The following is an 18998-nucleotide window of genomic DNA, read 5'->3' as shown; positions in this document are numbered from 1 at the left end:
TTTTGAAGAAAGAAGGAGGGAGGGAAGGGAGGAAAGGAGGAAGGTGAGGAGAAGCGGGGAGGATGGTGGTGATGATGCCCGCCCAGGGAGGGACCTGGCCAGAGAGGCTGGGGCTTTTTGAGGGCACACAGATGTGCTTGTGACAGGCAGAGCAGGGGTCCCTCAGCTGTGCTCTTGTGCTCTCCGAAGCTCTTCTTTCCTTTCAGATACCCAGGGACCTTATATTATGCTTTTAAAAAGTTCAGGCTCTGACATATCATGGTATTTTCTTCAGTACATGGCAAATCACTTACTGGGTCCTTAAAAAAATCTCCCTTTTAATAAGCACAGGTGGTAGAGTGACAGTCGAACCGAGGTGGGACCTGCCCTTCTTTTGTGGACCTCCCAAGAGATGTGCCTAGTGCTTGGGCCTGTAGGTTGCGCTCTTCTCTCTGTCCTTGTCCCCTTCCTCCAGTAGCCCCTCTGGGATCAGTGCTGGGTGTGAGGCAGCAGCAGGTGAGGGGTGCAGGTGCTCTCCGCTGTGGTGACCGGCCCAGAGCGCCATGGTTGGTAGACATGCATTGTCCACTGGAGCTGGCTTTGAATCATTCAGATCTGGACCTCAGCAAAATAGGCACCCTCAAATGGAGGTTGCAGGAGAGGAGATTGAACTCCCCCCAAGACTTCAGCCACAGGGAAAATAGGACTTTTTGAATTAATGAATTGTATGAGGCAGTGGGGGGTCTCCCTGTTTGTTCTAGCTTTTCAAAATTAAGTCTGTTTCCTGAACTGTATGATGGGAAAATATTTTTAAGGTAGATAATTTCTGAAGATGACTTTGTGGTAAGCTGTTAGTGGATTTTCTTTTTTAATACTGCAGTTTAATAATGAGGGGGGTTTCCATTAATATTCCAAACCATGTTTGCCAGCGGGTACAGCAGGTGAAGTGGTAAAATCATGGGCCCATCACAAATGCTTATGCTTCCTGTAATATGATAGTAAGTTTAATATTTTTATAACCTTCACTGAATTCTAATTTCACTAAAGTAGCAAGCACGCTTCCATTTGCAGTTCAATTATGCACATTGCTTGCCTGAGTACCAAGCAAATTAGAAATGCAAAATATCTGTATGTAGGGGGGCACTGAGAAGAGGCATTAAAGATACCAATATTTAGGTGCAGATACACTCTGCTAAGTGTACCCTGGGAATTGAAAGTGTATCAAAGACAGACAAACACAAATCTCCCAGTGTCAGGATCTGTGTTTTCGGTGAGAGTCCAAAGAACTAAGAGCAGTGTTCATTCCTGACGTATGGCCATCAGCCTTTTCAGCACTCTTCTCAATCACATTTAAAGCAGAAAGTTCTTCCAATAAATCCTGCAAAGAGAATGTCTGTCAGCAACTCTTCTTGGGTGGAAACATTGGTTAATTAATGTAATTGGGTACTACTGCAATTAATAAATAGTCCTTTTAAGATTCTGCTGACTCAGTTTAACGTAGATGTTTGGTGGCCCTGGACCAGCCAGCAGTGGGTCGCAGCTTTCAAGTGATTAGTGCCATAGTAAAAGTGTGAGTCTGCAGACAAAGAGGTGCAGCACTTAGCCACCTGGTGTGGACTGCGGAGCTGCTGGGCTGGGCTTCCTCACAGCACATTCTTCTTGTTTGAGCGTGTTCTTTGGACGTCTGATAAGCACAACCTTTTTATAAATGGTTTTCATGAACCAGGCTTATTATTCTCAGATAGGAACAACTCACATTCAGACTTAAAAGATGTCTTTAATCTTTTTTTCCAGATTAGATCCTGACTTTAAAAAAAGAAAGAAAATTGCCAACAAAAATTCAGCTTAATTGGTGCTTTTAAAGATTCTCAAAGTTTAGCTGGGTGCATACCTGTAATCCCAGCAATTTGGGAGGCTGAAGCAGGAGGATTGCAAGTTCAAAGCCGGCCTCAGCAACTTAGCGAGACCCTGTCTCAAAATTAAAAGAATAAAATAAAAAAGGCCAGGGATGTAGCTAATTGGTAAAGCGTCCCTAGATTCAGTCCCTGATACCAGAAAAAAAGAGAGAGAGAGAGAGAGAGAGAGAGAGAGAGAGAGAGAGAGAGAGAGAGAGAGAGAGATTTTCAAAGTTTACTGTAATGTTTAGGCTTCGTTAATGGCTGTGACACAGCTTATCCTTCATACTTTAAAAGACCATGGTCATGAGGCATGAGGGCACTCCTTTAGTTGAAGGGACCTTCAGTCCCAAGGTGGCTGAAAAGTACAGACTCTGTGGAATCGCGAGTAGTCAGGAGTGACACTTTGATCAGGTCCTCCCAGGCTGGTGCCCTTGAGCCTCAGCCTCAAGTCTTGTCCTGTGGACTCTTACTTGGACCCATTGCTGCCCCTGTGCAGTTCCCAGTTCATCATGGAAGGAAGGGAAAGGAATGCATTGAAAGGCAGCTGAGGCAGTCTGGAGCAGGCGGGGAGGGACCTCCTGAGAGCATCCAGAGAGCCCCGGTGGCAAGCTCAGAAGGCATCTGGAGGTGCCTAAGCCTCCACAGCACACTGCTCACAGCTCCGCTGGTCAGTCCCAAGAGACATGGCTCCTAAGTCTATTAAGGTAGTGTGCAGTGAGGGTGCGTAGTGACAACAGAAGAGTCGCCAGGAGGAGGCCAGGTTGTACTCCGTTGTTAGGCCATGGGGACGTGTGTTGGAGAAGGTTTACTTTAAGAAGGGTATTCATAAAAAGGAGGAAGTGAGCCGCATCGTTTTGCCAGTGTCTGTATAGAGTCTGCCTCATCCTCTGTTGATCCTGGGCAAGGGGTGAGGGCATCTGTAGTGATGAATGCACAAGTAAATGAATCAGACTTTGAGGAGCTTACATTTAAGACAGACTTCACAAACTGGAAAATCCTATAGAGAACACAAGACAATTCAGTGTGAACTTATTCTAAGTAGGTAAAATTAATTATTAATGGCTTGACTCATAGTTCCATGCTTGGGTTCCTGAATAGGCAGGGGACTGGAATGAAGCCAGGATTTCAACATTTTGGGAACCCTAAGAGGAATAATAAACTATCTTGTGTAAGGGTTCATGATCTAACTAAAATGTCAAGCATCTTTGCTTGGGCTAGAGTTGTGTCACCTCACTGTGTAACACTGGTCTTCAGCTGATTGGGAGCTCCACTTGGTGTTTGTCTTTCATTAGTTTCAAGAGAAGAGCCGTGACTTCATTATAACACCCAAAATGCGGTTTGGTACGGTGGGCTATTGATATGCAGGCCTGTGAGTGAGGGGCCCAGAGAGAGGAGACAGGAACAAGAAGGCCACAGCTCTGTGTGGCCGAGGAGAGTGGCTTTGGAAAGAGGACAGAAGAGAAGCCAGCTGGGGTAAGAGCAGGGAGGTTTCCTCTCTGAGCTGCCCCAGAAGATTTCTAGAGGGAGTGTGACTCAGGAGTACTTTGAATGTGGGAAAGGGAAAAGGTGCATCCAGAGCCCCTGAGAAAACATGCAGGTAGCACCTGAGCCTGAGCTGTCAGAACATCCAGACCAGCCAAGAAAACGTGTCCGAGGGAGCCCAGGAGTCCCCTCGTGACTACAGAACCCACAACAAGGACCCAGGTGTGGGGCTTTCAGCAGGGGCTGGGACTTTAGGAAACAGTACATGTTGGACTTTCCAGGGGCTGGCCTTGGGCCACCCCGCCAGACCAGCCCTGCTGACTCAGAAATTCTGCAGGTGGGGTCTAGCAGTTTGTGTTTTAGCAAGTTCTGCAGGTGATTCCAATACATGCCAAAGTTGGGGAATCTGTCCTCGTAGGGCTTTATTAGTGATGTAGTGGGATGTGAGTAGGGTCGGGAACATGACAGGGACATGCCAGGTAGGGCCACATGGTAAGGAGGACTTTGGGATGTCAGGAGAATCTCACCAGGTGTAGGGATAAGGGAGTTGGTGTGCACGCTTCGGACCTGAAGGGCGGCCTGTTGTTGGGAAATAGCAGAGATCTGGGGAGCAGGGTTTGAAGCTTTGAGCTAATTGCTTTCTGCTTGGCAGACAGGTATTGTTACAGGAGGGTTCCGTCTGAGGAATTAATGTGATGTGAGTAGAGTGTTGGGGAAAAATTACATTTCTGGGGCTGATGGGGTGTTCAGAGCACTTGGATGGGAAGGAAATGGGAAGGCTGGAGGAACCCTGGGGAGAAGGAGTCTAGAGGCAGTCAGTGGGCTGGGCCGGCTGGCTGGGCATGTGGGAGATGGAGAGACGTGTCCTCGGTACGGTTTTGCAGGGAAGCGTGTGTCATTGTGCTCTCTGGGCTTTTGTTCACTTGCTCTCTTGCCCTCATGATGCAGGTGGAAGTGACCTGATGTGCTTGGGTTCTGGAAGCTGCTTTTGTGCTGCATATAATCAAGTCGTCGTTTCTCTGAGGGAGTATGTGTTTAAGCAGCATATATTCTGATTTCCTCTTTTTTGTAGGAAGTGGATTTTGCTGATCTAATGTTTCATGACCCCAAGGTTCCTTTCTTAGCAGGAACTCACTTCGCAGTCTGTAATACAGCAGACATTGTATCCCGAAGCGTTCCTGTGGGCAAGCAGTGACCAGCCTCCAGCTGTCTCCTGGTAACAGGCTTCTTTTAATGTAGTATCAGCAGATACATTTTAAAAGTAGGATAGATGGTTCATTTAAGAGGGTTTCATCATCAGTGTCTCTGGTATTCAAGTGAAATAAATTAAGTTAATGGGAAGCTCTTTTATAGCCTGTCGTGGAAAAAAGTATATAATTTCTGTCACAATTTGCATGTATGGAACTGAAAGAACAAACGATTAACGACATTTATTCTGTCATGGTCTCATAAGGTTTTGGCTAATAGGGTATAGCAAATTGAGTTTGACATAAGATGACAGTAGTGAGAATGCAAACTTTCTGACCAGTTAGTACCATGTTTAAGCAGCGTACGGACGATGAGGTGCCAAGCGTCTGCAGACTGTCTACTGTCTGGGTGGCCACTCTGGCTTGCTGGTTTGAGAGCCCTCAAGAAAAGGAGAGCCAGTGGGCAGCAGACAGCTTCTGCACTTGCAATGCGATGGAGGGCCCGAGTGCCCACCTTCACCTGGAGCTTTCAGAAGTTCACCCTCAGGCTGTCCAGTGCTTGTTCTCAGCGCACCAGCCTTGCCAGGGCATTTGGGTATCAGGTTTGTACCTCACAGTGTCTGCCTGTGCTTGAGAAGGGGAGTTAGTTGGACCTGCTGCTTCAGGGCCCCAAAAGGCTCCCTAGGGTGATGGCCACCACCAGTCCCCTGCTCTGTGCCTTGGCGCTCCTTGTTGAAAGCCTGCCCCATTGAGTGTTTCTTCCAGCTATACTATGGTGACCTGGCAGGTGGACAGAAAGCCTGGAGTGTGCAGGTGACATCTGTAAGGCAATGCATGCTTGGCCCCCAGGCCCCTGCGTGAGAGGCTGTGTCCAGACTTGGTTTGGACCAAACTGCTGTCTCCCAGGAGTGGGCTGCAGAGCCACCGGTGCCTTCACGTGAGTCGCTCGGCTGGGCTTTCCTCTTCCAGGAGCCTGTGAGGCAGCGTGGTGTAGACATTCTGGAAGATCCAGCCTTGTTGTGTTTGGGTTCGTATTAGTATCTGTATTTAGAAATTAAACTAAGAAATTTAAAAATTACTGATCAACAGTAACTTGTTTTTCTTTCTTTTTCTTTTTCTTTTCTCTTTTTCTGGAGCTGGGGATTGAACCCAGGGCACTTAACCACTGAGCCACATCCCAGCCCTTTTTATTTTTTATTTTCAGACAGCCTTGCTAAGTTGCTGAGACTGGCCTCAAACTTGCAATCCTCTTATCTCAGCCTCCTGAGTCTCTGAGATTCTTATAGGCATGCTCCACTGTACCTGGCTGAAAATAACATTTAAAAAAATATCTTTATTAGTTGTTGATGGATCTTTATTTAATTTAATTTATTTTTTTATATGTGGTGCTAAGAATCAAACCCAGTGCCTCACGCATGCTAGGCAAGCGCTTTACCATTGAGCCACAAGCCCAGCCCGTGACAGTAACATTTTTAACAAAATAATTATTTTCAAATATATGGCCTAGTCCATGACCACGCACTGGGAAGTTCACAGTTCATGTAGCAAACAGACTGTGTGGCTGTAGTCCTTACTGGCATGACCATTCCCCCACCCAACCCCCAGCCTTTTTTTTTTTTGTCATCTTGGAAACAAGGACTTGGGAGAGACAAGTAACACTTTCTTTTATTATTTTTAATTTTGGTATTAGGAATTGAACCCAGAAGTACTTAACCTCTGAACCACATCCCCAACCCAACCCTTCATTTTTGTTTATTTTTTGTGTTGAGACAGGGTCTTGCTAAGTTGCTGAGGCTGGCTTTGAACTTGGGATCCTCCTGCTTCAGCCTCTTGAACTGCTGGGAAAGTGGCACTTTCTTAAAGGCTATTGTTATGATGTGGAATCTGAAGCCATGTTTGTTAACTTTTTGAATTTTATTTCACTGAAATGCATAGGTCTCTCTTACACTTTGAATGGATTTTGTAATATCACTTGTGGATTGTTTGAAAAAATATTGGTAGCTAGGTTATACAGATCTTCCAAATGTTGACATCATTTGTTATGCAGTATCAAAAAAAAATCACATTCATCATTATTGCCCCCAATCTTATCAGCAGAGTCTTATCTTTTCTGCAGCTCTGGTGGTGGAACCCAGGGCACATGCTGCTCAAGTGCTCGATCACTGAGCTGGTTTACAGAGTCTTTTAAGTACTGGGTGAACTGGGAGCTCTTGGTGGCAGATTTAAGTTTTAATGATGATAATTTTTGCTCAAAAGCCTGAGTTTTGTCATTGGGAACAACACCTGGAAGTTCTTGTTGAAGTGGCAAGCTTACTTAGTTCATTTTCAGGAGAGTGTATGCCATGCACCGGGTTTGGATGACCAGTTTGTCTGTTATTGTTCCTTCACATAGGATGTTCCATGGGAAAGCGCCAGGTCCAGCTCCCACCCAGATAGCTGCCTGGGTTTTTCTCACTGTAGCCTTTAGACTTGGGGGACAGCAGAAGTGTCATTTCATCATAAAAAGGGCTAAAAAGGACAAACACAGTGGTACCTGATTTTGATCCTAGTTACTTGGGAGGCTCAGGCAGGAGTATCACAAATTCAAGGCCAACTTGGGCATCTTAGCATGATCCTGTCTCAAAATTTAAATGAGAGGACTGGGGAGGTTCTTCAGTGGTAGAGCACTTATCTAGCATGTATGAAGCCTTAGGTTTGATTCCCAGCATCACAGAAAAAAGGGGAAGAGTTAAAAAGATGTGTTTTCAAAGTTGAAATTCAGTAAAATTAATACTTTCCTTACTTCATCAAAAACATTTTTAAGTGAAACTGACTTGCTTTAAAACTGAGGGTGCGTGGTGGTTCATAGCACACCGAACATGAGCAGCATTTGCTTCTATTGCCGTGGGCTTTGCTGGCAAGCCACCGTGCGTGTGCACCATAGGCCAAGTACAACATGGTAGAAGAGGTATATGAAGTCTTGGTATTATTATGACCATCTTTTTGGCCTCATGGGTCACTGGGAGTGTGGGAGAACCCTTGGGGTCTGTGGAATATGCTTTGAGAACTAAGGTGTGGGAGTCAGACTGTGGAATCAGGGCCAGGTTGGAGTCCTGGTCCTGTTCAGTACACTGGTCATGGAATCCAAGAGAGGCTACTCACTTAACCTTTCTAAGCCTGTCTTTTCCTCTGAAAGTTGGAGACATGGGCTTCTTTGATGGGATTTAATCTTTCTTTGAGGATTGAATGGGAGAACTAGGAGAATGTGCTTTCTTTGGTAGCTTGAAACTGGCAGAGGTCATTTTCCTTCCTTCCCTCTTGGGGCAAAGTGAAGGCATGGGGCTCAGGACCTGGTGGGATGGAAAGATGGAAGGGAGTAACCCTTTGCTGGATGTCCTGGAGCTCTGGGGAACCTGGGTGAACACTCGCTGCCCTCTCACTTGCACTGCCTCGGGAATGTGGGAAGAATGGGAAGGGGCCACCAAGCTCTCTGTCTACCAAGTGTGGTAGTTTGGGTCAAAATTCTCTTCTTTTCTGGACTGAAGAATACCAGAACATGACTCTGTCAAAGCCCAGTGAGATTGGAAATTCTCAAATCTCAATTCACTTTACTTTTTAAAAGTGAGCATTGTCTTAACTGTAGTTTGGAACTGTGCCATCTCCCAAAAATGTTGACAGTTGCTATCCAAGAATACTCACAGTGCACGTGAAGTGCATAGCGCTGCCGGGTTGGTAGTGTTCCTCTTCCATATGGCCATTTTGGTGGTTGGAACAGGGAGTGGAGCTCTCAGAAGAGTCTAGGGCTTTGACTGGCGTTGGTCCCTGAGGTTCAGAGGGAGGCTCTGGTGTGTTCACAGTGCTCTGGGTCCATCTGCAGGACAGCTCGCACCAGCTCCGTAATGCTAGACTCCGTTGCATTCTAGGTAAAGCTGCTAGCAGGAGCAAACCTTGTCTTCACTAAATTTGCAAGATTAAATTCCAAGGAAAGTGGCCTTGTGTTTTTAAGTGATCTTCCCCCACCTCTGCTGGTAGCCACACTGTTTGGATTGGGTACCTAGATGGAACATTCTTATTTCAGTGATCTTGAAGGTGGGTAGACTTGGTGTCGTGTGTGCGCAAGCCTTATGTCAGGAAGAGTCTCGCTCTGACATTGGTTGAGTTTTGTCCTGAAGACATCTCCCAGCAAGCGCCCTTGAAACTCAGAGTGCTGGATGTGGTGGCAGAGCTGCCAGGCGACCAGGCGCACCTGTGCACCCTGGGCCGACACGTGGTCAAGTTTTCATGCTCTTGCGCTCACAAAGATGGGAAGTGCCCCTGCATTCCCAAGATGGATGGGGGAAGTTGGTGTTTCTCTTCCCTGCCAGGCATGGTTCCACGAGCATGGCCTGGGAGTGGGACAGGTGCCTGGCTGTATGTGGAGACGCAGGCCTTGGCCGGAGACCTTGGGCAGACCACTTCTGTCTGGAGCTCCAGATTCTTCATATGTGGCATGGGGCTCAAGACTCCTGCCTTCATCTGCTGCAGGGGTGGTGAGGCCATAAGGAAGCAGCTCAGGCCTTCCCGCAGGACACTGGCGGGTGCCCAGCAGAAAAGGTGGCGGAAGCCCTGCCAGGGAGGACAGGATGGACCCTGTCAGGACAAGGCTTCGGACCTTGGTGGTGGAGGAGCGCGAGCCCTCTGGACACTCTGCCTGGGCTTGAGTTTGGGCTCCTCTACCTTGGGTAAGCGGGCAAATTTCTGTGCTTCATTTTTTTTCAGTCTGAAAAGTAGGCATCAAAGTAACATTTCTCTCCCCCTCACAATACTACCCACCACTTAAGGATCAAATGAGATGATAATAGACCTTGGAAACAAAACCTAGTATCTGGCACGTGGAAACACTCATGTAGCTTGGAAACACACAGTAGCTCTTGTGGGCCACAGAAGGCTTCTGTTGCCTGTGCAGTTTTGTTTTGGGGAACTTAACTAGGTGCGTGGTTTAGCCAAAGCCTTGCAGCAGATCACATAGTTGAAAGCAGTGGTTGTTTCACCGGGGTAAGGCCCAGTCTGCCCTGGGAAATAGGCCAAAGGAAGCCAGTTGGAATGGGCAGTTGCCTCCCTCCATGTAGCAGGGGCTCATCCGCAGGTTCTTGAGTGAGGGTCCCCTGTCTTCTTAGGGACCATGCAGGGTACTGAGCTGTTGGTGTTTTTCCCTGCTATCTGAATGTCCTGCTTGGGAGAATTCTCTAGCATTCTGTGGGCAAAATCATATTTCAAGCATTGCCTTGATTAGCTGTGCAGGAAATGGGGTGGAGAGAAGCTGAAACCGTTCTTTAAATTTCCTTAAACATCTTGGATTATTCTCCTTTAGTTCCTGAAAAGATCGTTTGGATATATTTTCTTGTGCACAATAGGCACATGGTGTTACTACCCAGCTTTCCTGTTCTCTGGGGCTCACTGCAGATGTTTGTGTGGGTTTGCAGGAATGAAGGACCAGTGGACTAAGACCTGAGTCCTGAGCCCTGCTCCCAGCTCTGCCACTACTGCTTTCAGACCTTGGCAAGTCCCCTAACCTTTATGAACCTTAGGGGAACCTGCAAAGTGAAGGTGTGGGTCATCTCTTCTCGCTTCCTTGGAAAATGCCTGGGAAACTGCTTTACACCACAGAACAAGTATTCGCATGACAAATGACACTGGTAACCAAGTTCTGACCCTCCTAATGAAATATTTTCTTTCTCAGTGATGTTACAGCCTTTCGATTATGATCCCAATGAGAAAAGTAAACACAAGTTTATGGTTCAGTCTATGTTTGCTCCAACTGACACTTCTGATATGGAAGCAGTAGTAAGTACTGAATGCTTCTTACTTTTTTCAGTAATAATAACAGAAACAATTAGGTACAGAATTGTGGGTGCATGCATTTCAAAATGTGTCAAAATTATTTACAGGGGAGTGGTGTTTTCAAGGAGATTTGTACTTTGACTTCCTTTGTGGTTTCCTAAACTCAATGAGTAATTTTAACGTTCTATGTAGCTTTCTAGAATACTCTTCTTTTCCGACTTTTAGAAACTCAGTTTGCTTTGGCAGTTCCTTACTCATGTAGTGAGTGGTTTGAGACTGCCCCTCCCACTCTCCCCCATAGGAAAGGATGTTGTCACTGTGGGGAACGCTCCTTCCCTTGCCCTCCTTCTTAACCCAGAAGGATATGAGTGGTGGATACTAATGTCCTTTCCCACTTACACTTTCTTTCCTTTTTTTTTTTTTGTCTTGGTTCTCATAAGCATATTCTTTCAGTTTTATCGGTTTGTTTTGTCTGTTTCCTTGTGGTGCTGGGCCTCGGACCTGAGCCTCCTGCATGCTAGCAAGAGCTCTACCATGAGCTTCACCCCAGCCTGAGTGTTTCTTTTTTAGCCACAGATTCCTTCATTTTTTTCCCTGCATAAATATGTGTTTCACTATGTGTTTAATTTTGGTAAAATTAGGATGACTTCATTTTTATAAATTAAGTAAACTATTATCAATATTTCTGGAAAAGGAGAGATTATGATGGAAATTCTCCCCAAAGTGAGCATTTTACACATGTGAATGAGTCCCCACTCGTTCTGGCGCTGTGTAAGTCGCAGTCTGCGGACCAGCCTCGCGGCCCCCTCAGCAGCAGCTCTGACTCCCCACCCGGTCCAGGTCTGGAGAGGAGGCAGGAACTCCTGCCGCCCGCCAGCCCCGGAGCAGAGTGCTAGTCTCCTGCTATCCCTTCCCCCCAAGCCCTAACCTGCAAGCGGTCCATGGCCCATTCTCACCACTCAGCCTTTTCTTTGAGCCTTGGAAAAGCGTAACTGATCATCTTCATTGGTTTTTAACTCGGGGGCAGAAAATGAAGGGTAAGCCAGGTACTTTTGGGTTTGATAGAGCCGCAATCACAGGCCGCCTTTTCTTAAGAATGCTCAGGGAAGCACTTGCTCTTCCTTTCCTGTTCCCTGGAACACATGTGTCGCCTTGTGGCAGATATGAAATACAGTGTCCACGTGTGTTCTGTCTGGCTTTTGCTGCACAGCAGAGTGAAAAGAGGAGGTGTGTGGTCATCCTGGGTTCGAAGCTGGGTTCTGCCTTCCGAGTTTTGTCACCTGCATCATGGGGATAGTCAGCTCACAGTGTGGTGCGGGTTGGCAAGCCCTGCGACGGACTGCCAGCACCTGGCACTGGTTAGCTTGGCATGTAATGGGCCAGGCTCTGCATACACCATAAAGGGTCATTTATTTCCTAGTGTGATTATTTTCATAACAGTTAAAAGTTTTGTTATAAAAATTCGTTATAGGATAATTTGGAAATACACAAATAAGCGAAAGCCAGAAGTAAAAGAGACTTGGGATTCCTTCATACTAACCTAGCCTGTTCATTAGAGCCTTGTGCCTTTTTCTTCATTTTGAGATATTTTTCTCTTTATTTTGATACATAGAAGGTAAAAGACAGTGCACTGTCCACTCACCTTACCTGAGCTTGCCCTTCATTAGCATCCTGCCCTATCTGCTTCCTTCCCGTGTGACTTTCTTTCCTGCTGAGCCATCTGCATGCAAAAGCACAGGTGTTGTGACTCTCTCCCCAAGTTCTCCAGAACAAGGACAGTCTCTTCCAGGCCCACAGCACAGATCACAGTCAAGAGGATGAACCTCAATCTGGAATTAAGTCCAACAGATAAATCCAGGGTTATCATTTCCAATTATTCTAAAAATGGCCTTTGGTTATTGTAGTACAGGACTCTTCGACCCTTTTTGAATTTTTTAATAACTTTTATAACTTTTAGAGTCCAGGCCAGTTGACTTGTGGAAAGCCTAATATTCTGGATTTATTTGATCATTTCTTTATGATTAAAGTCAGTTTACATATTTTTTGGCAAGAGTGTTCCATAGGTGGTGTCATGTGGAGACTTTTATGGTGGGTTGTCCCTCTCTTGGTGATACCGCTTGGTGACATGACTCAGATGCAGCTGCTGGATCTCTGAGTTCAAAGCATGTCTGCCCTGTGGTTAGTAGGTGATTGCTGTGCCCTCAGTCGTCTGATACTTGAGACCACATAAACATCCTGCCCACGGGTACTCCCTCACTGGGTTACTTTGGCATCCAGTAATAACCAAACCTGCCTGGCTCTCTTAACATGCACCCACGCACCCACGCAGGCACACACCCACTGGGGTGTGTGCATAGAGGAATGGACTTCAGTATCACTTGTATGTTCTTCACTTAGTATTCTGAGACTTTCCCCCATGTAAATTAACGCTCTTCAGTATTATTTGAGTGGCAGCTTGCTATTCCATTAGCTGAATCTGCCATAATTTGCATGGCAGTCTCCTTATGTCAAGACACAGAGATTGTCTCCTGATTTGGGTTCTTGGCCTTGTTGCTCTGGCTGCTGTCTGCATGGTCTGGGAGAGGGGAGGAGAGGATGCCTTCCTTTTCGGGTCGTAACCTTGCTGCTCTGCTGGTCTGTAATTCTTAGAACACTTGGGATTCCCGTCCTCCACTGCTGAAAGAGGAGTAAATCAGAAGTGTATCATACCAGAACCTGGGGCTGATCAGGAAGGTGCTCTCACCAGCAGAGTAGAGGGAGGAGAGGGTGTGGCCCTCAGGCAGGGGTTGGCTGATGCAGCCATGGTGGTGGGGAGAGGCTTGCCTGTGCTGTGTTCCTCTGGTGTTGGCAGGTTGGGTCTTAAACCACTCCCAGATGGCTTCGCCCAGGCTCTCCAGGGAGGGTGCCCTGTGGATTTTGTTTTCTTAAGGAGACAAAGTTTCCTCTCATCATCCAGATGTGATGCAGGAACCCCTCTCTGTCCCCTGGTCCTCTGGATTCCTGTGCATCCCACAGACCAGCCGTGGGAGGAGTGGGTGGACTTGAAGGAGTCACGCAGCAAGGCGGTGGGCTGTGGAGTGCAGTCAGCGTCCAGGACAGTGGGGCACTTGATCTTGTTATGCTAAAAGTACCAGAATCTCAGCAGATTCACAAGTTCTTTATTTGATGTATATTAGGGCTTTCTCATTAAGAGTATTTTTCTGAAATTGTCAGTTATAGGAGGAAAATTATTCTTCCAGCAGCTTTATAATATCCTGATTATTAAATTTAAATTGTTTTAGTGGAAGGAGGCAAAACCAGAAGACCTTATGGATTCAAAACTTAGATGTGTGTTTGAATTGCCAGCAGAAAATGATAAACCAGTAAGTATGTTTATAGTTAACAATAATTGAATGTTGCAAGCTGATACTCATTTGCATACCATCTCCTGCAAAACCAAGATTTAAGTTGGCAAATTATTTTCCTTCCCATAATGTATGAAGAAAAAAAAATAAGCTGAAGTCAACAAATAAGTAGGCCTTTATAAAATCAGCCTTCAAAAGTCTTGCAGAAAGACAACTAATTGAAACAGTTTGTTCCTTTGAAAATGCAGCCTGGTGGCTGTTGAGGTGTCATAAATCCTGAAGAACTTCTTAGGCTTGGCAAAGTGATGGGCTGCTATTAAGCAGTGAGCAAGACCAAAGCAGGGAATAATTTGCCCTTTATCATGGTGCTGGATGGACAGGTGGTAAGCTGCTAGACTGTTTTACAGTGTCCCTGTCAGCCCTTTCCCTCAGCACCACCTCTCCCTCTCCTTTCCCCCACCTCCCTCTTCAATCAAAGTCTGCTTTTAGATGGGTCTTTCTCGGCCTCAATGCTGGTGACATTTGGGCTGGATGATGCTTTGCAGTGGGAGCAAAACCGCCCCTCCTGAAAACCCTCTGGTCCTCGTAACTCTGGTGTTGGCTGCAGGGAGGGGCACCTTCCACCCACCTGTCGGCTCATCTTCCCTTGGTGTGAAACCAGGGCAAGCTTGCCCTGTCCTCCCTGTGACTAGTTGAAGAGAGATTGTATCTAAAATGCTAATTTGGACTTTCTTCAAGCTAGTAAAAAAAAAAAATTAACTTATATTAAAAACACAAAGAATTTAAAACCCATGTGGAATATGAAACTACCCCGGCCATTAGTAGCTGGGGCTGGGAAATGGAAATACTCTGAAGCATTCTATAAACCTGATCCAGAACCATCTGTGGGAATGCTGTTGATTTGTGTCAAGCTGTACAGTCTTCATCTGACCACTGTCATCATCCTGGTTCTTTGAATGAATCGCTGTCATTTTTTTCCCTCTTCCCATTGTACAGAATGTACAAAGGGAAAGTCAAGCGTGGAGCTGGGAGACCTGGATTCTGTGCCAGCTCTAGACTCTGGACTGGTCACGCAGGGCCTTGCCTCCTGGGACTCCCTCCCTGTGGGAAGGGGAAGGCAGAGCTAGAGGTCTGATTCCAGAAGCTGCCCAGAACCCCAGGTGGCAATGCCCAGGCACCTCCCCCAGCACCGGCCCCCACTTGCAGACACCTCTCCACTGCGCCTCAGGAGGCCGTCACAGCAGAATGTGACTGGGACCAGGGGGTGTGTGGCCTCCCCAGAGGGAGGTGCTGCACCCTGGGAATGTGTTTCACCTTCATCCAGCTCCAGGTAGGTGGGACAGACCACTCCTGTGCAGCCCAGTCCCTGCCTGCCCACCCTCATCCGTGCAGTCTTGGGGACACTCGGGTCTTCACGGAGATGGTATTCGTGGCTGACAACTCCTGAGCTTGCAGTCACAGCATGCTAGTCTTTTGCATGGCAGGGTTTGGTGGTGCGGTTTCTACAGCTCTCTTTTTCTCTGTCTTTGGAGTGTTAGTCTCAGCCCAGCTACATTCTTTGCCCTCATCCATGATTTCTAGAGCCCAGTAGCTTTAGGTTAGAAAGATACTAGATAAATCTATCCATTTTAAAAATAAATGTGATGTTTTACAGTGTGAACAAAACAGTGGTGTGTAAGAAGTGAGAACTGCCTCATTTTGCTTAAAAACACCCTTTCTTACATCACTGGTGACACCTGGGCTTTCATTTATTTCTGAACAGCATGATGTAGAAATAAATAAAATTATATCCACAACTGCGTCCAAGACAGAAGCACCGTCCGTGTCTAAATCTCTGACTACTTCTTTGGACGACTCTGAAGTTAAGAAAGTGCTGGAAGAGTGTAAGAGGCTGCAAGGGGAAGTCCAGAGGCTGCGGGAGGAGAACAAGCAGTTCAAGGTAACAGTGACTGTCATCTCTGCAGAGAACAGGGCTGACCTCATTGGGGTTGGACAAGAAACTGGTGGACCTCTGAGTTGGTAGAGTTCTGTGGTTTTTGATATTTGCTTAGTTTTTCTTACCCGGGGAGAAATATTTTTTAAATATATTTTTAGTTGTAGATGGATAATATACCTTTATTTTATTTATTTATTTTTATGTGGTACTGAGAATCAAACCCAGTGCCTCACATGTGCTAGGCAAGCGCTCCACCCCTGAGCCACAACCCCAGCCCCCCTGGAGAAATTTTCATAGTTTTCACCAGGTTCTCAAAGGGTCCTGAAACCCCCCAAGTAAGGACCACTATTGCTTGGGCAGAAAATCCTCAGGTATTTAAACTCTTGTCCTCTAAAAACAAGAAGGAAAACAAGACAACCACCTTCAGTGCGTGAATTGGAAATCAGCAGTGGTTATTTTCAAACCCAACTTCCTGCCATTCACTTGGGTCTAAGTCTCTTTAAGGGGCAAAATACTGACCCGTATTTTTAAAGACTCTAAATGTGTCTGGGCAGTAGTGGCTCATCAAACTGCCAAGGTGGTGAATTGGAACATGATGCTGTCTGGTGGCGGGAAAGTGGAGCGCGTGGAGGAGGAACGGGGTGTCTAGCTTGGGTGTTGTCTGGTGGGGCTGCACTGGTGTCCAGACAGGTCAGCCGGTTTGCGCAGCATGAGCTGGCTCAGTCTCACAGCACAGCACTTCCCAGCCCGCCCCTGCTGCACACATCTCCAGCCTACTCCAGCTTTAAAAGCACGAGTCTGACTGTTTCAAACATGGTACCAAAGATGGTATCTCTGATCATGGGACTTTTGCTGCAGCTTGAATGCTGAGGGTGCCTCTTCTCCTAATCTTGCTCCTGCCTCTGAGCATGCTGTAGCATCTATTGTCACTACAGTGGCTCAGGGACACCCATTCGTGGAGGAGGTAGGAGGACTGGTGTTTGGAAGCAGCAGCACATCTCCCTGTGCAGTGACCTGGACCTGCCTCCTCTGCACCTTCCTTCAAAGTTGGTCTTGAAGCTAGCATTTTCCTTTTTGGCTAACACTCTGAGATAGGCCTGAAGTTTCTCTTTGAGTATCTGTCTCCTCAGGAATAGAGTTCTGTGCTGTTTAAAGTGATAAATAGGTGGAAGTAGCTTCTGTATAAACCCCATAAAATAAATACTGTATTTTGCTGTGCTGATTTTTTTTTTAAGTTAATGGAACAATTGAGTCATTTATCACTGTGCAGTGATGTTGGCCATGCCCCATGAGCAGAATGTCGTTAAAATATTATCAGACCAATCTTGACATTAGAAGATTCTTTATCCTGCCAAACACTGATTTCTTGTTTTGTGTTGGTTCATTCCTTCATTTGGCCAACAAATTTAATGAGTCTACTGTGTGCCGGCACTGTGGATTCCAACAAATGATTGCGACCCGCGGGATGGGTGTTCCTGGAGGGAAGCCTGCCCCCCTGGCTCATCACCTATTGACCGTAGGAGCACCTGGGCACCTGGTGAATGTGAAAGAACTTGAAAAAAAAAAAAAAAAAAATAAGAGACCAGAACGTATGCTGGTGGGTGGGGTTCAGGCAGAGCAGAGGGAGCAGTGAGCAGGGGGTCTTGAGGGTGGCGGAGGGAGACCCTGGCCTCTGGGGCCTGGGACTGCCTCTGAACTGTGCATTTGCACCCACAGGAGGAAGACGGACTGCGGATGAGGAAGCCAGTGCCGAGCAACAGCCCCATCGCAGCCCTGGCGGCCGCCGGGAAGGAGGAGGGCCTCAGCACCCGGCTGCTGGCCCTGGTGGTCCTCTTCTTCATTGTCGGCGTCATCATAGGGAAGATCGCCTTGTAGGGCAGCATGTGAAGGATGGTAGTTGGATTGATGGATCCACCATATCATGGGATTTAAATTTATCATAACTACGTGTAAAAAGAAATTAATGTATGATGACATCTCACAGGTCTTGCCTTTAAATTACCCCTCCCCGCGCGCACACACACAAATGCACACAGATATAACATAATATAACAATCTTTTAGAAAGTTAAAACATATAGCAGATGATTGGGGGAGAACAGTCTCTGTTGGTGAGGGAAGCCATGGTTGGCGCCTCCGTGGCGTAGTGTGACTGTCCTTTTGAATCCTGGTCAGCCTTGGCACTCTTCCTCACCTGTTGGTGCTGGAGCCCAACACGGTGGGGAGCACAGTCCCCTGCAGGGCAGCCTCCACACTGCCCACTCCTGCCCCAGGCTGTTTATCCACATCCTCAGTTCTGCCAGGCAGCTGGTTCCTTGGGACTGTCGAACACAGCAAAAGCTGGAAGGCATGGTGCTGTGGCAGCCTGAGGTGTGCCCATCACGGGCGAGAGGCACCTGTGGCTGCCCATCACCTGAGAGGTCAGGGCTTTGTTCTCTTAGTGGGACCAAGCTAAGTTACTGTTGGTTCACGCAGTGAGACTGAACTGTCATTCAGAGATGTTTAATGCATATTTAACTTATTTAATGTATTTCATCTCATGTGTTATTGTCACGAGAGAGCAGTTAATGCTATGGCCTACAAATCACCTGTGCTACATAATGCCAGTGGGTGGGGCTGGCACTGCTGCTGGGGCCGCGGCTCCTCTGTCTCTGGAGGTTCTGGGTGTGGGGAGGGGTTATGGGAATGTAGGAGAACAGCTGCCAGGAGGTGTGGTCCGCGTCGGTCAGTCACAGCTGTCATAGGGAGGGAGATTCGTAGGGCAGTCAGCTCCGGGTTGCCTGTACCAGTGGAAATGAACGCCAGTCTTCTCGCTTGTTCTTCCACTCCCCTCCGTCACCACTTGGACTTCTAGCACACAGCCCCAGACCTGGGCCGGACCTCCTGTGGGCCCAGCCTGGCGTCAGGACGAACGTGTGGACTGCCCCTGCAGAGCGCGAGGGCATGGGGAGGCGGGTGAGGCGGGCTCCTCCGCCAGGCTGAGTGGAAATGCAGGTTTGACTGTGAATTGATTTTGTGCCGTAAAAGACCAATCCAATTCTGTTTGACTATGTAGCATCTTAAAAAGAAAAAATCTAAAATAAAGCCCCAAATTAAGAGTTCTTTTGTCATTTTGTCACATTTGCTGTATGGGGGGGATTATTATTTTATCATCCTTGTTTTGCCATTGGAAGGTTTTAAAATGAGCTCTATACATGAGAAATTGGGGTTCAGTGGATAGGCTGCACGTGCACATGTACGTGTGTGTGTGTGTGTGTGTGTGTGTGTGTGTGTGTGTTTGGCTGACTTCAACTGACAGTATGAAAATAGAACTGTTGAAATCCTGATGCCCGTTGCCCTTGCCCTTCAGTAAGAAGCAGCCCCCACTCTGGCCA

General features: G+C 47.1%; 1 protein-coding gene across 1 annotated transcript in view; it reads left to right on the top strand.

Moving 5' to 3' along the window:
* The window catches only part of Vapb (VAMP associated protein B and C), a 43479-nt gene extending 24754 nt beyond the window's left edge, over nucleotides 1-18725 (top strand). Inside the window, exons 3-6 of the mRNA XM_047538765.1 lie at nucleotides 10245-10348; nucleotides 13627-13707; nucleotides 15452-15628; nucleotides 17342-18725. Coding sequence (XP_047394721.1) covers nucleotides 10245-10348; nucleotides 13627-13707; nucleotides 15452-15628; nucleotides 17342-17500 — 521 coding nt within the window. The 3' untranslated portion in view covers nucleotides 17501-18725. The remainder of the gene's footprint in view (nucleotides 1-10244; nucleotides 10349-13626; nucleotides 13708-15451; nucleotides 15629-17341) is intronic.
* Nucleotides 18726-18998: the final 273 nt, after the last annotated feature.

This window comes from Sciurus carolinensis, chromosome 2 (genome assembly GCF_902686445.1).
Source record: "Sciurus carolinensis chromosome 2, mSciCar1.2, whole genome shotgun sequence".
Lineage (NCBI taxonomy): Eukaryota > Metazoa > Chordata > Mammalia > Rodentia > Sciuridae > Sciurus > Sciurus carolinensis.
Note: the sequence above shows the minus strand (reverse complement) of the source record. Positions and strands in the feature narration are given on the sequence as shown.